This window comes from Eurypyga helias, unplaced genomic scaffold, assembly GCF_000690775.1.
Source record: "Eurypyga helias isolate BGI_N326 unplaced genomic scaffold, ASM69077v1 scaffold13302, whole genome shotgun sequence".
NCBI lineage: Eukaryota > Metazoa > Chordata > Aves > Eurypygiformes > Eurypygidae > Eurypyga > Eurypyga helias.
The window spans coordinates 6,943-25,159 of record NW_010235376.1 but is presented as its reverse complement, the minus strand read 5'-3'; the positions used below and the strand labels follow the sequence as shown (position 1 = coordinate 25,159).

At 40.8% G+C, this 18,217-nt stretch overlaps 1 protein-coding gene across 1 annotated transcript in view; it reads right to left on the bottom strand.

Annotated features, from left to right (window-relative positions):
- LOC104505951 ([Pyruvate dehydrogenase (acetyl-transferring)] kinase isozyme 3, mitochondrial) overlaps positions 1-16,257 on the bottom strand; it is a gene marked incomplete at its 3' end in the record, with an annotated part of 30,575 nt that extends 14,318 nt beyond the window's left edge. The window contains exons 1-3 of the mRNA XM_010146726.1: positions 16,121-16,257; positions 8,639-8,710; positions 793-977 (exon numbers count right to left, since the gene is read on the bottom strand). Coding sequence (XP_010145028.1) covers positions 793-977; positions 8,639-8,710; positions 16,121-16,230 — 367 coding nt within the window. The remainder of the gene's footprint in view (positions 1-792; positions 978-8,638; positions 8,711-16,120) is intronic.
- Between the last annotated feature and the right edge of the window lie 1,960 nt (positions 16,258-18,217).

The following is an 18,217-nucleotide window of genomic DNA, read 5'->3' as shown; positions in this document are numbered from 1 at the left end:
AGCAGAATACTGGGCAGAGAATGAAGCTCTAGAGCTAAAAGGCACAAGATACACTAAAAAGAGGTCACAAGATTGTCCTTAGCTTTACACAGATCATTTTCTGCATGGTTGCACATACTGGTTATAGGAGCTGTGCGAGTAACTCCTTTCACACTGTAATATGAATATAAAAAGTAAGCTTGTTAGTAACAACAAATAAAACAGAACCAAATGACAAAGGATGACTAATCCTAGCGTTTATCCATTAGCACTGAACAGGAAGTAGAGGGAGACAAGGGATATAATTTAAAACAAATTAGAAATACTCAAACTCTTTAGAAAGCAAGAAAGTCTAGGTAACTTGCGAAAAAACTAACAATAAAAATACATACAGTGCATAACCTCTTCAAAATTTACGGAATCCTTGCATTTCGTTATGAAGTAAATGTCAGCTCTAGAAACTATGTGGAGAGATTTGTGAGCAGAAAGATACAGCTACTCTACTACTATCTAAACATACTTCATGTATAACTATGCAAACTGTCACTGCCAACAAGATTAAAAAGTGACAAACACGTGGTCTAGAAAGCCTGACAGTTCTAGAAGAAAGTGTACTGGTGGTTTGGATTAAGTTTTGTTAACTGCTAAATACCAAATTAACCAGCTGCCAGTATATCTTTTACCATAATTAGCACACAGTATTAAAATTAAGCATGAGTATGGAAAAAAAAACCCCACCAAAACAAAACCAAAGCTTCAGATTTACAAACAAGAACTAATGAGTTCTCAAAGATGAAAAAAGCAATTACTTACTGTGTTGGTTAATAAGCATACGGAAAGAGATGCGGTTGGTGTAGAATCTATCTAGAAAATACTGGATGTTACTGCTAACAAATGGATCAAAGCCATATTTTTCCTTGTATTCAATCACCCCCTGCGCCATGGTTGGAACCACATCGTTGTGTCTGTTCCTGACTTTAATTAAAACGTCTAAAAAGCTAGAGGAAACAAAATTAGAAACAGATTATTAGAAGTGCAATTAAACAGAATCTCTCACTTCTGTTTTCAACTCCCCACAGCACAGCCATTTTATCTATTTATTATCCCTCAGAGTCAACCAAAAATTATCAGAGGGAGAAGATAAAAATATAGCAGTAGCTAAACAAACCCATTTAAAGACAAATACTTGGTCAACCTCTCACTCTGTGAAATATTTGTGGCCCCTAATTAATTTATTCCTCCACAAAAAAAAAAAATCCTTTAAATTAAGCCTCTCTCTGCCATTAACAGAGAACAAAAGGTTTTCTTTATTGCCATCACATCCACCATGGTAATCCTCATTCTCTGCAACCAACAGTAGCTAGGAGATGGGGAAGGAAACTCAGGAAAAACCACCTGACTGCCCCTCATATTTTCCTAGCAAGTTTTACACTTCATGCTTTCTTCCCAGCACCTCAACCCATGCAGTGTAACTTCTGAGTGCCTTTCCTTTACCTAGCATCTACGCTGGTAAATGTGAACACCAGGACAGGCAGTAATTACCCGTGTGACTTCAGTTCCCCTTTACACCGCTGGATGGCAGAGCACATGCAACAGTGCTCTGACGGGCTCTGCTCTGGGGCAGGTAGCTGGGGAGGGTTGAGGATAGATGCCGCTTCCACTGCTTTTAACAAGCACTTACCGACTTTGAAACAGCTTGGAGGATTTTTGTTTCTCCTGCCAAGGCAGTTCAACACACAGTGTGATCTTCAAAGTGCTCATCTTTCCCCCCCCCAGCCCATGCAAACTCACACATATTTGAAATAATAATTATTAATAGCTTTCTAAAGCCCCAACATGGAAAAAAATCAGTACTACTCAACTCTGCTACACTGTCTAATATTAAATGAATGTTAACACCACAGTGATTACATGATCTTGTCTAAAAAAGCACACACAGTGAAATGGAGCTTTCAACAGAAAGACCTGCTGGGAGACTCGTTCAGCTATGCCTATTCCTGCAATTCTACAGATCCTTTTAAAAAAAAAAAAAACCACCAACAGCAAAACATTCTCAGTAGATTTATAATGAACACTGAAATGTCATGATTTTTTATCAAAACCAGAATATACCTCATCTGAGGAAGGAATAGTTTGGGTTGGAAGAGACCTTTAAAGGCCATCAAGCCCAATCCCCCTGCAGTGAGCAGGGCTAAGAACAGCAGCACCACCAGAGGCAAACAAGAGTACCAGTTAGTCACCACGTTTAAAGCAGACGCTTCCTTCCCTTTCATAAGGCCTTAACAGGGACAACCACCTGACGGCCCCACCGTACCCCTCCCGACAAGTGATACGCTGAACATGATTTCTCCCACCCCAGACTGCCAGCTCCAACGGAATGCAGGATTCGTCTTTAATCGGTTTTCCATCATCCTCAGCCTAACCACCAGTTTTTGCCTGCATGTTAACAAACAGTGCAGTAGTCTTTCAACGCTATTTTGTTCCACGGAAAAGGAGAAGTTTCAACTGCTTAATCCCCCAATTAAAGAACTGTCATGGTACAGAATGACTGTTCTCTCACTGATCTTGCTGGCTGGACAACTTAAAAGGTTTGTACTCTTCTTAACTTTATTAAGTCTTGATTTTGTGTCATCTGTAACCACTTGGACCTGACGTTCGTTTCAAGACTAGTGCCGGGCTGCACTCATGCTGCTTCTCCGTTCCAGAGCAACAAGACACTAGCTAAAAACAGAGCTGAGAATCACATCTGAAAGACAACGGGCAACACTCTCTACTGCCTGCTCTGCTGAGATCTTTACTAGCTGTTTTTAAATACCTCCACTATCCACACTACATACCACATGATGTCTCCGTGCTCCGTGAGGGAAAACCTTGACTGCCATCCCACTGCCAAAGTGCTGAAATGCACAGAGTGCGAAGGGCAAAGGGCTGGGAGGCTTGCCTGCCACAGACCAGCAAATCCTAGCTGGAGCTCAGTGTGCAAATACATGCCGTCAGGAATTCTTATTCCAGCGATATGACAACCCTCCCGTTCCATCTTTGGAGATAACTGAGGTCACTCAAGTGTTTCCATCAGGCAGATGCTTTTAAAGGATGGAACACATGAAGTACACAGGCACGTTTCAAAGCAGCAGGGCAGAAGTCATCACACATCCCCTTAACCTTACTGCTCTGTTCCTTATCGCTCCCCTCACCCACACACCCCTGGAAGACACAGAGCTTTTACTGTACTCAAACTGTGGGAGACCTTGTGGAATTTTAAGAATGCTCATGGGATTATCGGGGAGCGGGAATATTCCAGAATAGCTCTGACAACTTTATTCAGCAATGACTGCTTTTCAAAATTCAGTATATGGTATTTTCAAAACCACAATGAATAAATAATGCAGTTTGTTTGACAGATGAGAAATTAATATGAAGCTATTTTAGTCAAGTGAGCTTCAGTGCCTTCTGTATTCAAAGAACGTTCAAGGCGTTACCATTGCTATTAAATAAATCACACCTATAGACTTCTGCAGAGACAATTAATGAATGTCACAACACAAGTTATTATTTGACTTCCTAATGACTGTATATATTATTCTGTTTTGATCTATCATCACAGTGCAAGAAAAAAGTCATAAGAAAGTCAATACAAAGACACAGGAAATTTTTGTTATGCCTGTATTCTATGGGTAATATTATCTGAAAGATTAAAGACAAGAAAGTGATGTGGAACAAACATGCAACGGGTTTTTTTTTTGATTGGCTGCTCCTTTTTGAAGAAGAGCTAGCAGGCAGTTGAGAACTGTCAAAGACAGGTCCAAGTTCACACTCTGAAGGATTTCTCTACTATGAGGTGTAGCTACTTTTGAAGGGCAAAACTAATTGAAGGAGCATTTCTGATTACTTGAAAGTAACCAAATAGCACCACCTTAATCAAATCTACTCCAGTACTTACTTATTTCAAACTGCTGACAGAATCACTATTTTAATCTTAGTGCTGCAGAAAGGAAAGTTACGTCTTGTTTACTGTTTCTCGTGTGTGTGTTATCTCTAGACATACTGGCAGCTTACTACTTCAGCTGCCCCCAGCTGCAGGATATGGGGGGGGGGAGAGGGGAGGGGGAGAGTAAGAGTGCCACGAAGAGAAAAATCAAAGAAACTCATGGGTACGGCGAATGGAGTAAATGTTCTTTTAAAGTACACATGAACAGCATGTTTTACAAACCCTTCAAGTTTTGAACAACTTCTGCCTCTGTGTGTTTACCCAAAGGCACACTGACACCACAGGAAATTTCCAACACCTCTGCCAGCTCACACCTTCCACCCAGCGTGGAGACCTTATCTTAACACCCCTGCGATCACACTGCTGGACAAAACTGTGGAAAGACTTCCACCTGACCACACTGCCGCTTGAGGAAAAAGATCTTGGTTATCTATCACAAATGCAAAAGTAACCTGACCTTTTGACGTACGCTCATACTACTGACAGCAACAGTAACCTGGCAATGATGTAGTAACTCTTTATAACCAATGCTACCCAACAGACCGTAATAAACTGAAGCACCTCTGAACCTCTTCATCACAGCAATGCTGAGACAAAAAAAAAATTGTTTTACAGGATCTTGTCCAATGTTCATAAAGGTAACACTCATGAACGTTTATCTGTCCCCAAATTCATACACTAAGAGCAGCGATAGTTGGGCCCCTCTGAAAAGCATCAGCATTAGTTTAGTCTCTGCATGTACTCTTAACCGTTCACCCCCTCTACTGCGCTGGCTCTGCTGCCTGTCTTTGTAGGCCACGTGTTTAGGGACCGCAGGTCTGGAAGTGAGCTATTTTTCCATCAGATCAATTTCCTGATTCACCTTACTGCACAGCTTCGTAGACAGCCGTGCCTGTACATGCATAATGTCTATAATCCTGTAACACTGATGCGTATAAGGGTTCCCTCAGAGAGAGAGCCCAAATTTGGGGAACACCAGAGCAGATGCCCCAGACAAGCAGAGATGTAACACAGTCAGGGACAGTTTTATATTCAGCTGATCAAGTAATTGCACCATTTTAGAAAGCATTAATTGAAAAACTCCTGCCAACTTAACCATCTGTGGACATTGAACCTCTTTAAAAGATCATTGTAGCTTCCCTTCTCTCCTGTGCTGTTACCTTGGTCAGCTGTAACAGGAACTGAGGTCTGCCTTAGCTGACAAAAAGACCACCAAGGCACTCATTCCATTTCCAAAAATGCTCCCTAAGTCCTCATGTTTTCTGAACGCTTGAGGTGGACACCACATTCAGCTCTGAACAAAAGCTGCTGGGGGAGTACTGTGGCAGAATTACTTCCATCCAGGCAAGTCTCACATGTTTGGGATACTGACTGAGCTAAAGGAAGAAGAGATGGGGGCCATCATGAAATGCTTAAGTCAGCTGATACCTCACACGGCACTAACAAGGATGGGCACTACGATGACCCAAGACTGGGTCTTCTGTAATATGGAGCTGGCTTCTACAGTATGCTCAATGCAGAAACAGACAGCTGAGAAGAACTGAGAGATGAAGAATGCTCCAACCCCTCTTTTCATATGCTCCTGTGTGCAAGGTACTCAGAAATACACCGCAGATACTGCTGGGAGAAGGCAGGCTCTGGTTGAAAGGACTGGGCATACCTTAGGGACTGAACTTCTACATGTCCTTCCTCAACAAGCTGATCTGGTTGAAGAAAAGTACCATTCAAATTCAAGCATTCATGCATCCCTACAGACACTACCTACCAAGTCCCAGAAAATGGCTCAAATTCTGTACTGATACATGCAATTACAAAAGAACAGTGTTAATAAACATAAGTCAGACACATGGAGGTTTTTTCCACTAAAAAATAGTTCATTAATGACTAAGAGTTCCTGATATTTCTCCTCTGACCATAGAAGTAGGATTAGGCCAGACAGAAGCACCATGGAATACTGATACAGGAATTAAGAAATTTGTTAATCTGTGGACTATTGGAAGATAAATATAGATGCAGTTAAGTGTATTTTTGAAAGAGACAGTTTGCCAAGGATATTAAAATAATTGTTAATTACAGCTCAATATCCAGTTAAATGCTGTAGTCTTCAAAGAGTCAGGAACAGATGTCATGCAAAGAGCAGGAAAGTAAATCTGACTTTCTAATCTTAGGTAGCCTATCCAATACCATCAAGAAGAATCTATTTTATCTTTAATCAGATAACAATTATTCTGCCTCTTTTCACAGGCCAAACTCGGTATAAAAGATGACTCTTACTAAGTCCCTAGCTGGACTTCACCTCAGCAGGTAGCAAAAAATTCCAAACATCCTTATTATAGTTACTTACTTACATATAATACAATCATTCCAAGATTTCACAGATTTTAACAAACAATTATACTGAATGAGTAAATATTTGGTGCATCATCAAATATTTGATATATCATACTAATATAGAACATCATAAACAGTATTTGCAATTGCCATGAAACAAAGTCAAGAATTACTTTTATCCATGTGGCAGAATCAGATAATTAATTTGATAATTATGAACAGACTCTAAAAACAGATTTCCAAGAAAACTGTTCATCAACCCTTTTTAAAAATCTATATATTCTGATCTACCTTGAACCCGTGAAGTCCATTAAAAGATGAAATTCAGCTACCTAAGTGCAGAGCATCCAAGATGGTACCAGAAGCTACATAACCACCCTGCCTCCACCGGCACATCAAGGACAAGCTGGATGAGGCTTTGAGCAACCTGGTCTAGAGGAAGGTGCCCCTGCCCATGGCTGGGGGGTTGGAACTGGATGGTCTTTAAGGTCCCTTCCAGCCCAAACCATCCTGTGATTCTCTGTGACATTACAGGCTTAACAGGACACGCGTAACACTTGCCAGGCTCGCTGAACTGTCTTGGACAGCTTGTGCCATCTCAAAAGGCAATAGACACCTAATTTTTGGTAACTTAAAAGAACATTTTGAGTGAGTTCGAAGTCAAGCAGTAGGAAAACTTTCTGCTAAACTAGCCACAAACAGACATTCTTGTCCCATCAGCAAAACAGGCTGTAAATGTAGAATCACAAAATGTAACAGCTAGACGTAGTCAAAAAGTTCATCTAATTTATCTACTACAGAACAGGCATGTCTAGAACATCAACAAAAGCTATCTAATCTATGTGTAAAAGCTTTTAAAATGGGATACTCTACAGCCCTCTGAAATGGTCTCTCAGTCTGTTCTCACTAATACGAGATTTTGTACTTTTTGCCCTGTATAGAATCTCAATTTGTATTAAACTCAGGCATTTTGAGTCCTTCACTTCAATCAACCAATCATCCTCTATTATTACAGTAACTTTTGGGTTTTTTGGCACACTCTGACTTCCAGTGTCTCACACTTCAATCTCTTTTTTGCCAGTCTAAAATTCCTTCAACATTATTCAAGGGTGGAACTCTCCAAGTCTCTAATTCTTGTCCCTTTCACATCAGTACTGTCCATGTGTGTTTTAATTTCTCAATAGGTAGCATCCAGAACTGAAGACAGTATTCCAGCTTAGGACTCACATTGGGAAAACTGTTACCTTCCCCCTGTTCAACAGCACTACAATTCACTCAGTCTCTAATCCTTACAGCTACTTCTACAGTTCTGCCACGCTTGGAATTTGGTACTCGTGCACTCCAGTTTCTCCTGCATGTACTGCTTGATACTTTAAGTGTAAAGATCTCACACAGCATGCCCCCAGACAAAGGAGCAGAACATCTAAAATGCATTACCTAATAAACCCCTTACTTAACCTAACGTAACATAGTGTATCTGAAAGTAACTGAAGACCATTTTTTGCACAGCACAGGCCACATTGTGCACAAACAGTGCATCTGTTGGACTGCAACATGTTTTATGAAACACTTCCTATAAAGCACTGCTTGATCAGGCAAGAAATTTGAGTTTAAAAGACAAGCTACCCTAAGAAAACTAATAAACGGAACAAAAAAACCGGCAAGAAGTAACCTCCTGAGACAGAGTTGACTGCTATATGGTAGAGGGTAACTACAGACCTTAATTTTGGGGGAGGGTTGTTTTGTTTGTATTTTTTTTGAAGTCTCTGATGCATATATTGCACCTGTTGTTCTCACACATAGGTTTTTTTCTGGTTTATGCGTAACAATTTCAAGGAAACATTCTAATGACAATTTTAATACAATTTTGTTGATAAAATTGTCTAAGCATTCCTTTCTTCTCAAAACATAAGTAATATTTTTCAGTGAGGGTGCTGAACACCAATAACTGCAGTGTACTACAAAATCTTTTAGATAAAAACAATGATTGACATGAAATGTGTTAATATACATTCTGTACAACAGAGCGTTAAACTCAACATATATTAAAATGACATTTTAGTGTCAGGTACTTCATACACAAGTATATCCTCACATGCGTGTTGTATTCTCAATACAGCCTTGGAGGAAGTATTTCATGCCATTTCTTAAACTATCAGACTGTATAAATGCAAAATATGTTGTTGAATAGCACTTACATTCTGCCCCAGATTACAATTTTGGCCTTTGCTGCACAACTATGACCTTACAAATAAGATCACTGTTATACTATAGTACAAAAACACTTGTCTGAGATAGATTATTTTAACATGAACTGATACAAGAAAACAAATTACTCACTCATCCAGAACATGAGGATCCTCAGGACTTTTATTTTCATATTCTAAAAGCTCAAGGAAACTCTGCATGTACCTGAAATAAGCAAAAATTATAAAGGGGTTAAAATACTTAAAGCTAAATTACTTTTTACTTTTTTTTAGTCTTAAGACTACAACCTCATCTCAAACAAGAGAAACTGGTACACAGTTCACCTGCAAAAGCTAAAATGAAGTGGGACACTGCCACAAAGGAAAAGAAAGCAAATACAATATATTATATCGAGTTTAAAGGTATTATTTATGACCCTACAGTCCACGATTGAGGAAAACTGCTATATAAATCACAGCAACACAGAGTAAAGGTCCATCTAGTGCAAACCCCTACAATGAGCAGGGACATGTTGAACTAGATCAAGTTGCTCAGAGCCCCATCCAATCTGGCACTGAATGTTTCCAGGGATGGGACATCCACAACTTCTCTGAACAACCTGTTCCAGTGCCTCACGACCCTCTCCATGAAGAATTTCTTCCTGATACCTAGTCTAAATCTCCCTGCTTTCCATTTCAACCCATTACCCCTTGTCCTGTCACTACAGGCCCTTGTAAAAAGTCCCCCCCAGCTTCCTTGTAGCCCCTTCAGGTACTGGAAGGTGCTATAAGGTCTCCCCGGAGCCTTCTCTTCTCCAGGCTGAACAGGCCCAACTCTTTTCAGCCTGTCCCCACAGAAGAGATGCTCCAGCCTTCTGACTTTTTTGTTGCTCTTTTCGGGGCCCGCTCCAACAGGTCCATGTCCTTCTTGTACTGAGGACCCCAGAACTGGATGCAATACTCCAGGTGGGGTGTCACCAGAGCAGAGTAGACAGAGAATCACCTCCCTCAACCGACTGAATCAAATAAAGCTGAAGCTAACAGGAGCATTCCTTCTCTTTGGGTAGGTCTGTAATTTCAGGTATTTTAGTTCATCCCTGAATCTTGATTTCCTGGTCACCCGTTTTGCACAGATGTTCATTTGTTCCTCAGGGAGTGATCCAACCTTCCCTCCAAATTCAAGCTCCAGAGGACACTGCACCAAGCTGGTCCTACAACAGTACTCCAGAAGAGTATGCCCCTTCACACACTCCCACATGTCCTCACACCCTACCTCCACCACGTGACATAACCCTCAGTTTAGTAAAAACACCACTCTTGCACAATGCAGCACGCTCTAGTTCAGACATTTGACACGCAGGGACAGTAACTGAGGCCTAGAGCCACAGTGGTATGAGACAGGGCCCAAAGAAGATTTAAGGCAAAGTATGACTCCACATGAACATGGCCAGCCTGCTCCGTAGGAAGCCAGGCCAGCACCAGTATAAATGCCACCATCTCACACCACTGGGCCTGAGGACCAGGTATCACCCCTGAAACAGGTACATTTAGCAGCAGAAAAGCCGCCTTAAAGATTACAAATCGGGACCCGTTTCTTGAAGTAAATCACACCAGGTATCAATCACATGCATAAAAGGTAGGGTGCCAAGGTTACCAGAAGACACTGTCATTCCTCACCCCTTTGCCCTCCCTTCGCTCCTGGTTAAGCGCTGCCCCTTTAACACTGATGTTATCATAGCGTATCAGATGTTTGTGTCTACAGCTCTAACTTCCTGCAATGGCAAAACAGCCAGACAGGTTTGTTAGGGGTTTTTAATCATTCTCACACATGAAATCAACTCACAGAAAGGTCTAACCAGCCAAAGCTACCACAAGAGTGAAGAGAGAACCATAAAGCCTACATGGGGAAAAAGCCTTCCCCCCTTTCGGTAGCAGCAACCCATTAGATCAGCCCAACAGAGCAGTCTACGCACAAACTCAGTGCCTGAGACTGACCTCGGTCACCGAAGCGCCGACAGCTTCACATTACAACAAAACCTTTTAGTGGCAGCTCTAGGTTGAGTTCAGCTTAAGCACGCTGTGAAACTTCACCCTACATCTTCAAGCCACAGCAAGGCTTAAGGCAACACTGCTGTCCACCCGACTCCCTCCACAACCATACGCTGCTGCTCCACCCCCATTCAGTTCCAGCCATCGCAGGTCACTGCGGCATTTCTCCAAGGAGACGGACATTTTCAACACGTGCAGCACAGTAACGTTAGCTCTTGTCCCTCCATCTGTTGCTGCCCTACTGCAGCCACCACCACCGAGGACAGAAATCCCCCCAGTGTTGTTTGTCAGTTACAAGTTTGGGAAGTAGCTCATGTCTCTAGCACCGCTTGTTTTAGAACATGTTCTTGTAGACTGCCAAGAGACAGTACCAGCCTAGAACAGCTATCACCGCACCCCCCCAGGAGTTCCATAGATTATCTAGGGTCGCTTCAGGGAACGGGCAGTAACTTAAGGAGGCGTAGCCCACTCTCCATTAAGAAATGCGATATTTAGCAGGTAGAAGATACGGAAGCAGTTCTAACTATGCAGGGACAGTATACATGATATGGAGGATAGAGAGGTAGGGGAAGAATCACCAAGACCATCAGCTGGAGGAGGGACTGAGTTTCTGAAACAATAAATCAGAACTAACCGCCTCTGAGAACGTGTTCTTGCACACAGTCCTCTTATTCTCACTGGGGAAAAAAGAACTGCTTTACCCTCTGAGCTTGGCTACTCCACTTGCAAGACTTAACACATAATGAGTTATGACCGCACTCACTCCTCTGTTTCAGAGGTACATGTTATTCAACATCATCTGCCTCATGAATCAAGGTCAGTCGAGTTATTCATGGGTACAGCATGGAAAAAAGGTGCCATCATTAGTGAGGAAAACACAGTAATAAACAATCAGCAAAGAAGCTCCACACTGAAAGATGGGACAGTGGTGGACAAGGCACTGAGGCAGTTCAGGGCATCATCAGTTTGGCTCTATGGAGGCAGCAAGATGAGGTTTTGACTTCTCAAGCCAGGCAATCCCATGCAGAAGCAATGCTTAAGACCCATTCCTGTGCCCAACTTTGCTCTGCAAGACACTCCACAACTATCACACTTGAGAAGTAACACAGCAGGTGCGTTGTACTACAGACCTCCTACCAGAAATGAACATCAGCAATCCTGTGCTGATCCTGAGGATAAAACAGCAACGAGTATTTCTGGTACTAAACGTAGTGGATACCTGGCTTTTGTGCTGTGCGGATTTGAATGGTTGCCCACCATTACTCGTATGCTGTACCGAGATCATACGCTCCTTTAGCTTACTGGGACATTGGCCCTAAGGCTGGAATTATCAAACATCACTACTCCTGTGTCGAAGGAGCAACACTTTTACTAGATTATCAGGCAGGGGCAAGCCAAGCATTTCCCTCATCTAATGCAGGAAGTGATTGTGCAGAAAACTCTCTCAGTCAGAAAAAGACTAAAGCAGGTCTCAACCAGAAAAAAGCTGCCAAACACGGTCCCTGGTCTTCAGCACAACCAGGAGGTGGAACAGCTTCCAAAGTCATTGGCTGCAGGCTCAGCACAGCACCAATGAGGAACTGAGTGTTTCGGAAACAAAGGAAAGTTACACAAACCAAACAATCTAAACTGAGAAAATTTATATATGTACTGAAGTAAATTCTCTTTAATCTCTGTTTTTCCTTTAGACAGAAATGACTACAATATCTGAATGTCTCTTTCCAATTCCAGAGTCAACTGGTATTACCTTAGAAGTCAAGTTCATTAGCACAAGCACTGCACCCAGCAATTTAGACAGACCAGCTCAGAGAAAGGTTATTCATTTCAAATACAAATTATTCAAACTTATTCCATCACTTTTACTATTTCTTCCAATCCCTTGACTAAATAAAGCTAGAAAACAGTAACCTTAAGTCAAACAATCTAACCTGCTGTCCAATGCCTACCACTAAACGTCACCCAAACTGGGATGTTGTCATACCCTGTATATTAGTCCAAGTCTCCACATAACTTGGAGCTGCCAATGCTGTACATCTTTTTCTTGTATCCAGTTGTGATTTACAGGTTTTAAACAAAATTCATCCCCCTGCTCCTTCCCAAACAGCTCAAAATTAAAGAAATTAGGTACAAAAAATATTTAAAAGGGGATTTATAACTCTGATTAGCTGTAATAAATAATTCACAACATTTTCTTAACTACCACCAACAGTACAATCTGGCCAAAGGTGAGCAGTTGGCAGTACAGCTCACTCCTGTAACGGCTAGTATGTGTAAAAAAAGTCATTCCCCTTTCCTACAATCAGCTATTTCCTTGAATTTTTCTTTTGATTTGAACTGTGGGTGCAGATACAGATAAACGAAGGTGGTAACTACAGGATTTGTCAAACACTGAAGAGCAAGACCCCGTGATGTTTTAAACACACTCTGCACACAATTAGCAGCCAGTAATTGTAGAAGAAAAGTACCAGAATAGTGGATTATTTGCTATATTATTAATAAATGAACAGAACTATACAGGACAGATCTACAAAAAACCTACCCAGCATAGACAAGAAAGAGAATGTCAGTTACATTTTGCTATCTTCAGTGAGTCACCAAAAGCAGAAATCAAAGCCTATGACTTTCAAATCTGTTGTCTTTCTGGCATTTAATTTTTTATCACAACATACTACAATTCATTGGGCTAGCTCTTTGGTTTCAAGCACCCTTTAGCCTTGTTCTTTTGTTAATTGCTGCTGGGCAGATTGGATTCTTGTTAGTCTGTCAAATGTAGTAATTCTAGAACAGCACATTTCATAGATGAAATCACTGTAAAAGTCCATAATGTCAACTCCAGACTTTCTTCTTTCTTTTTAACTCATGCAAGACATGAGTTTGCTTTTTCCCCGATGTGTATTTCACCAAGATTTTCCTTTAGAATCTCTCTAACACCAAAGAACTGAAAATCTCTATGGTAACACAATCTTGTTAGCCTAGTCTTAAGGTAAAATTACAGGAAAAACAATGATTGATCCCCAAACTGTACTGATTTCTCTAATGGGTCTTTCCAAGGAGATAAATAGAAATTGATTAGTACTTTTCCATGGAAAAGTACTAAAGTAGAGAAATATGGTCAGATTTAATTAAAATGTGAATTTTTAATATGACCGAGTAGCATATTGTGCAACCCTGACACTCACGCAGGTATTTTACAAGCTCTGACCTTATCAATTGTAAGGTTTTATTCTATCTTCCCTCAGCACATTAGTAATGATACCCTTTATTATGCAATCCTGCCACCTGTTCCATATCCTACCTGCAGCACACTTTAGCTATACAGTGCCCTCAAAAAAGGAGTTTTTTGTATTTTTTGGCATGCTGACATTAAGGAATAGCCTGGGAACATGCATTTTAAAGGTCCAGCTAATTTGGAGTCGTGCCAAAAGCACATAAAAACACAAGGTTCTAGTGCAAAGAACTTCATTTTACAAGTTCACAAAAATATTTATTTATTCTACCACAGAAAATTCAGGAATCTCTAGGTATATCTAAATTTTAGGGTAAGAAATTATAAATATGTTTCAAAACTTGCTATCAGCATGGCTGCATAACATTCAAGGTCATTCACACTTGAAGTTAATCAAACTGTTTTGTTTTGGTCTTTTTAAAACCCAACTGATCGAGTAAACTTTGCCCAAGGTTCATCACCAGTATATCACTAGGACTTAAAATCAACAGGCAAATATTTAAAAACCAATTAAAAACTTCTCAAAAGAAAAATAAGATATAAGCTCTTTAAAGGCCACATCTATAAATCAGGACAATATGCTACAGTAATTTTTGTTACTTCTCACATAAGATCACAAAATATTCTTACATAATCTCAGTGAAGATGTTGCTTTCTACAAAAACTGTTAGTTAACTGATGATCAGAATCAAAAAATACTACAACAAATTTTTATTTCAAACTTCCAACTCTGGATTAGATGCCGCTTAAACTACTTCATCATGTTAAAGTTTGATATTTTGACCCATTTAACAGACTATCGTCTACAGCTCTGATAGTGCAAATACATCATCATTTACAATTTACAACTCGGACAAGTATGTTACAGTCATTATATACAATCACAGAATGGTTTAGGTTGGAAGGGACCTTAAAGACCACCTAGTTCCAACCCCCATATTTATTATATATTCTAATAAACTCCAGCCTGTGCATGGGTTGAATTTTTTTTTAAATCGGTATCATCTATGGTAGCCATAAAAGTCATCCCATGAGTCCTCAAACCTCTGAACAAAAATTCTGAACGGGGCATCTACTTTAAACACCCATTCAGTTCCCATGCCAAAAGTGATCCAAATGTCGCTTGACTCCATATGGGGAGTCAAGCAGGGCAGAAGCATACACCACAGAACGTAACTGGACTAGAAGAATTACGCTGCAGAGTCACTACAGAAAAATTATTTCCTTTTCTTCATTCACCTATCTGTCCCCATTTCACTACAGACAGCTTCACAAGTCATCTAGATCAGAAAAGCCTAAAAGGCCTGCATACCATCTACTCTTTCCTATCTGGTGTAACAGCTTCTGTAACATCAGACAGATGTAAAAAGCCTTCAAGCTTTGCAAGCTGCCACTGAACCACCAAGTGATCACCGCTGTGTGGCTCCACAGCATTCACATTTATTTGAAGTACTTAATCACTATGGCTGAAGTGGTCATCAAGAGAGCTAACACTACCTTTCACAGACAAACGTGTTTAAACCAGAGCATGCAGTACCACATGTCCTAATTTATATTTTCTAAGTTTGATGCTTGACAGAATTGAGACCAATCCCAGCAGTCAAGGTACAGTCAAGGTGGAATTGCTTGGCTGAAGGGCTATGACTGAAATTCACAGAAGCCTACAACATGAGTTGCAACCCACACACCTAATAAATAAGCCGTTCTTCACAAAGGGAAGTTTGTTGTACACTGCAAAGGTATTTCTACATAAATCCTTTGGATCAAGTATTTGCTGGTAGAGAAATAATAAATACTCCATGAAAAACAATTTTTTAGAGCTTAACAGATACATACAAGGCAGAAGTCTCCAAACCTCACTGAATACCCAAGTGGGCTAGAAATTAATTACCGTGGGAATGACAGGACTTTGAATCACCTTTTATATACACTAGTCATTACAATGGAGAATGTCACTTACTGGGCAACACCAGATTTTTGTCCTGTTCCATAACTTCCACTGAATACCACGTTACATTTTTAAAGATTTAGCAAAGAGAAGAACAGATAAGGTTTAAGTTTTCTTACAGTACTTTTGGCAAAGGAATAGCTATTTCAGTAAGTCATGGGTGTAATAAGGTAAGGAATATTTTTAAAAGCTTGCTCCTGGAAGTTATTGATTTTAATTGTCCAGGAGACAACGGTGTGCTTTTACTAACTTAGAGATTATCATCTCTAAGATCCATATTAGACTATTTACTTAACATTAAACAGAAGAAAATGAAGCTTCATTGGACAAGAAACACGCATTATGAACAACACACAGCTTTAGTTTTACACTGATTTTTTTTTTAATCCACTTTTTCTTTTTTAAAAACTTACCAACTCTGCACTAGCCCAACCGAAGGCCTGTTCAGCAAGTTATCTGGCAACAAATTGACTTCTCTCATGGTGTTAGCTAGTCGCACAGGAAGCTCTTTCCGTAGAAACATGTACGATGTCTTCTCACATGCATTGTCACGACCTGTTAGAAAGAAGGGAAAAAACCAGACATCCATTACAGCAGATCAAATTTTAGACTTCCCAGTGTTAGAAAACTGGGGGGGCGGAGGAAACCAAAACAAAAAAACCCCACTGTGGAAATAAAAACATTTCAAAACAATTTCTTTCAGTACCCACCTTCACTTCCCTCTCACTCCAAAGACACATATTGTATTTCTATATTCCCAGAGCTTAAACCCTTTTATCTGATATTCTTCCTCAATTTACGTCATCTTATCCTCTCTCCTATAAAGAGAATCCTATAAATAAAAATCTCTCATTCTACAAATAAAAAAACCATCAAATACCAGACTTGATATTACCTACAAATAAGGCCCCAAAATACTAGCTGTTATCAACATAACTTTTCTACTAAAGTGAGCTTTTAAAAAGTGCATGCCGCACACATAATGGAGGGTAAGGAATGAAAACAAAGGGACAAAACAGAACAACAGCTGGCTGACGTTTCATGTCACAAGCTCTTCAACCCTACTAAGTACTTGAACATTTCAGCAGCACCTGGAAAGACCAGCAAAGGTCATCATACCTCCTAGGACTAGACCCCTACCAGGTGGCTAATAAGCATCTTGTGAAGTGCAGTGTTGATCACCACATTCCAGTTTGGAAAAACTGTAGCTGGGATTATCTTGGATTTTCACTTTTAAAGCAGATTTTTACCCTGCACAACATTTTGAAAATAAAATTACAAAAAACCCACAACATCAAGCAGAAAGCAAGTAAAAGGGATCCAGCAAATAACAACACTTTGCTACAGACCTAGTTGGAACAGTAATCATTCTATAAATATTTGAAAGTACAAGATGTTAAGGCTCCTGTCAAAATAGTTCAGATTAAAAAAAAAAATCAGACCTACTTTTTTCTATTTCGCAGCATTTCACAAGTGAGGGGAACTCTTCACCATAACTAATTTCTCAGGAGTCCAGGTAAATTAAAAGGAAAAAAAAAAAGTGATGTTTTACTTGTAATGAACAGTCGGTATTCTGCTTTCATCTAGAAAGACCACAAGTGTCTTTTGTGATGACTGCAAATTGTGTGAGTGAAGGCATAGTACAAGAGCTATGAATTATGTTCAAGCAAACCAGGAAGTGTTAAAAGCACTACTAGGCACATAATCACTGAGATTTGCAATTTGAAAGACTCAAGTACAGTGCAACCAGCACAATCAAGGTGATACTTTTAAAGACAGTTCCCATTATAATCAGCTGAACATCACAGTTTTCACCTTCTTTGCATAGGTGTCATGCTTCAGGCCCAGCCAGCAACTAAGCATCACACAGCCGCTTGCTCACTCCTCCCACCCGCAGTAGGATGGGGAGGAGAAAATGCTCATGGGTGAAGACTAGGACCGGGAGGGGTCAATCACCACTTACCATCACTAGCAAAACAGACTCATCTTGGGGAAGAAAAATCAATTTAACTAGTTACCAATCAAAGCAGAGTAGGATAATGAGAGATAAAAAAGAAATATTAAAAACACCTTCCCCCTACTGAGCCTTCGTCCCAGGCTCAGTTTTGATCCTGATTTCTCTTCCTCCTGCCCCCCAGCAGCACAGGGGGACAAGGAATGGGGGTTGTGGTCAGTCCAACACACTGTGTCTCTGCTGCTCCTTCCTCCTCAGGGGGAGGGATCCTCACACTCTGCCCCTGCTCCAGCCCAGCCTGGGGCCTGCCCCACCCGAGACAGTCCTCCATGAATTTCTCTAACATGGGTCCCTCCCACAGGCTGCAGTTCTTCATGAACTGCTCCAGCAAGGGCCCCTTCTGTGGGTGCGGCCTTCAGGAGCGGACTACTCCAGCACAGGCTTCCCACGGGGTCACAGCCTGCTTCAGGTGCACTCCTCTGCCCCAGCATGGAGTCCCTGCTCCTTCATGACCCTCCATGGCTGCAGGGCACAGCCTGCCATCTCACCAAAGGCT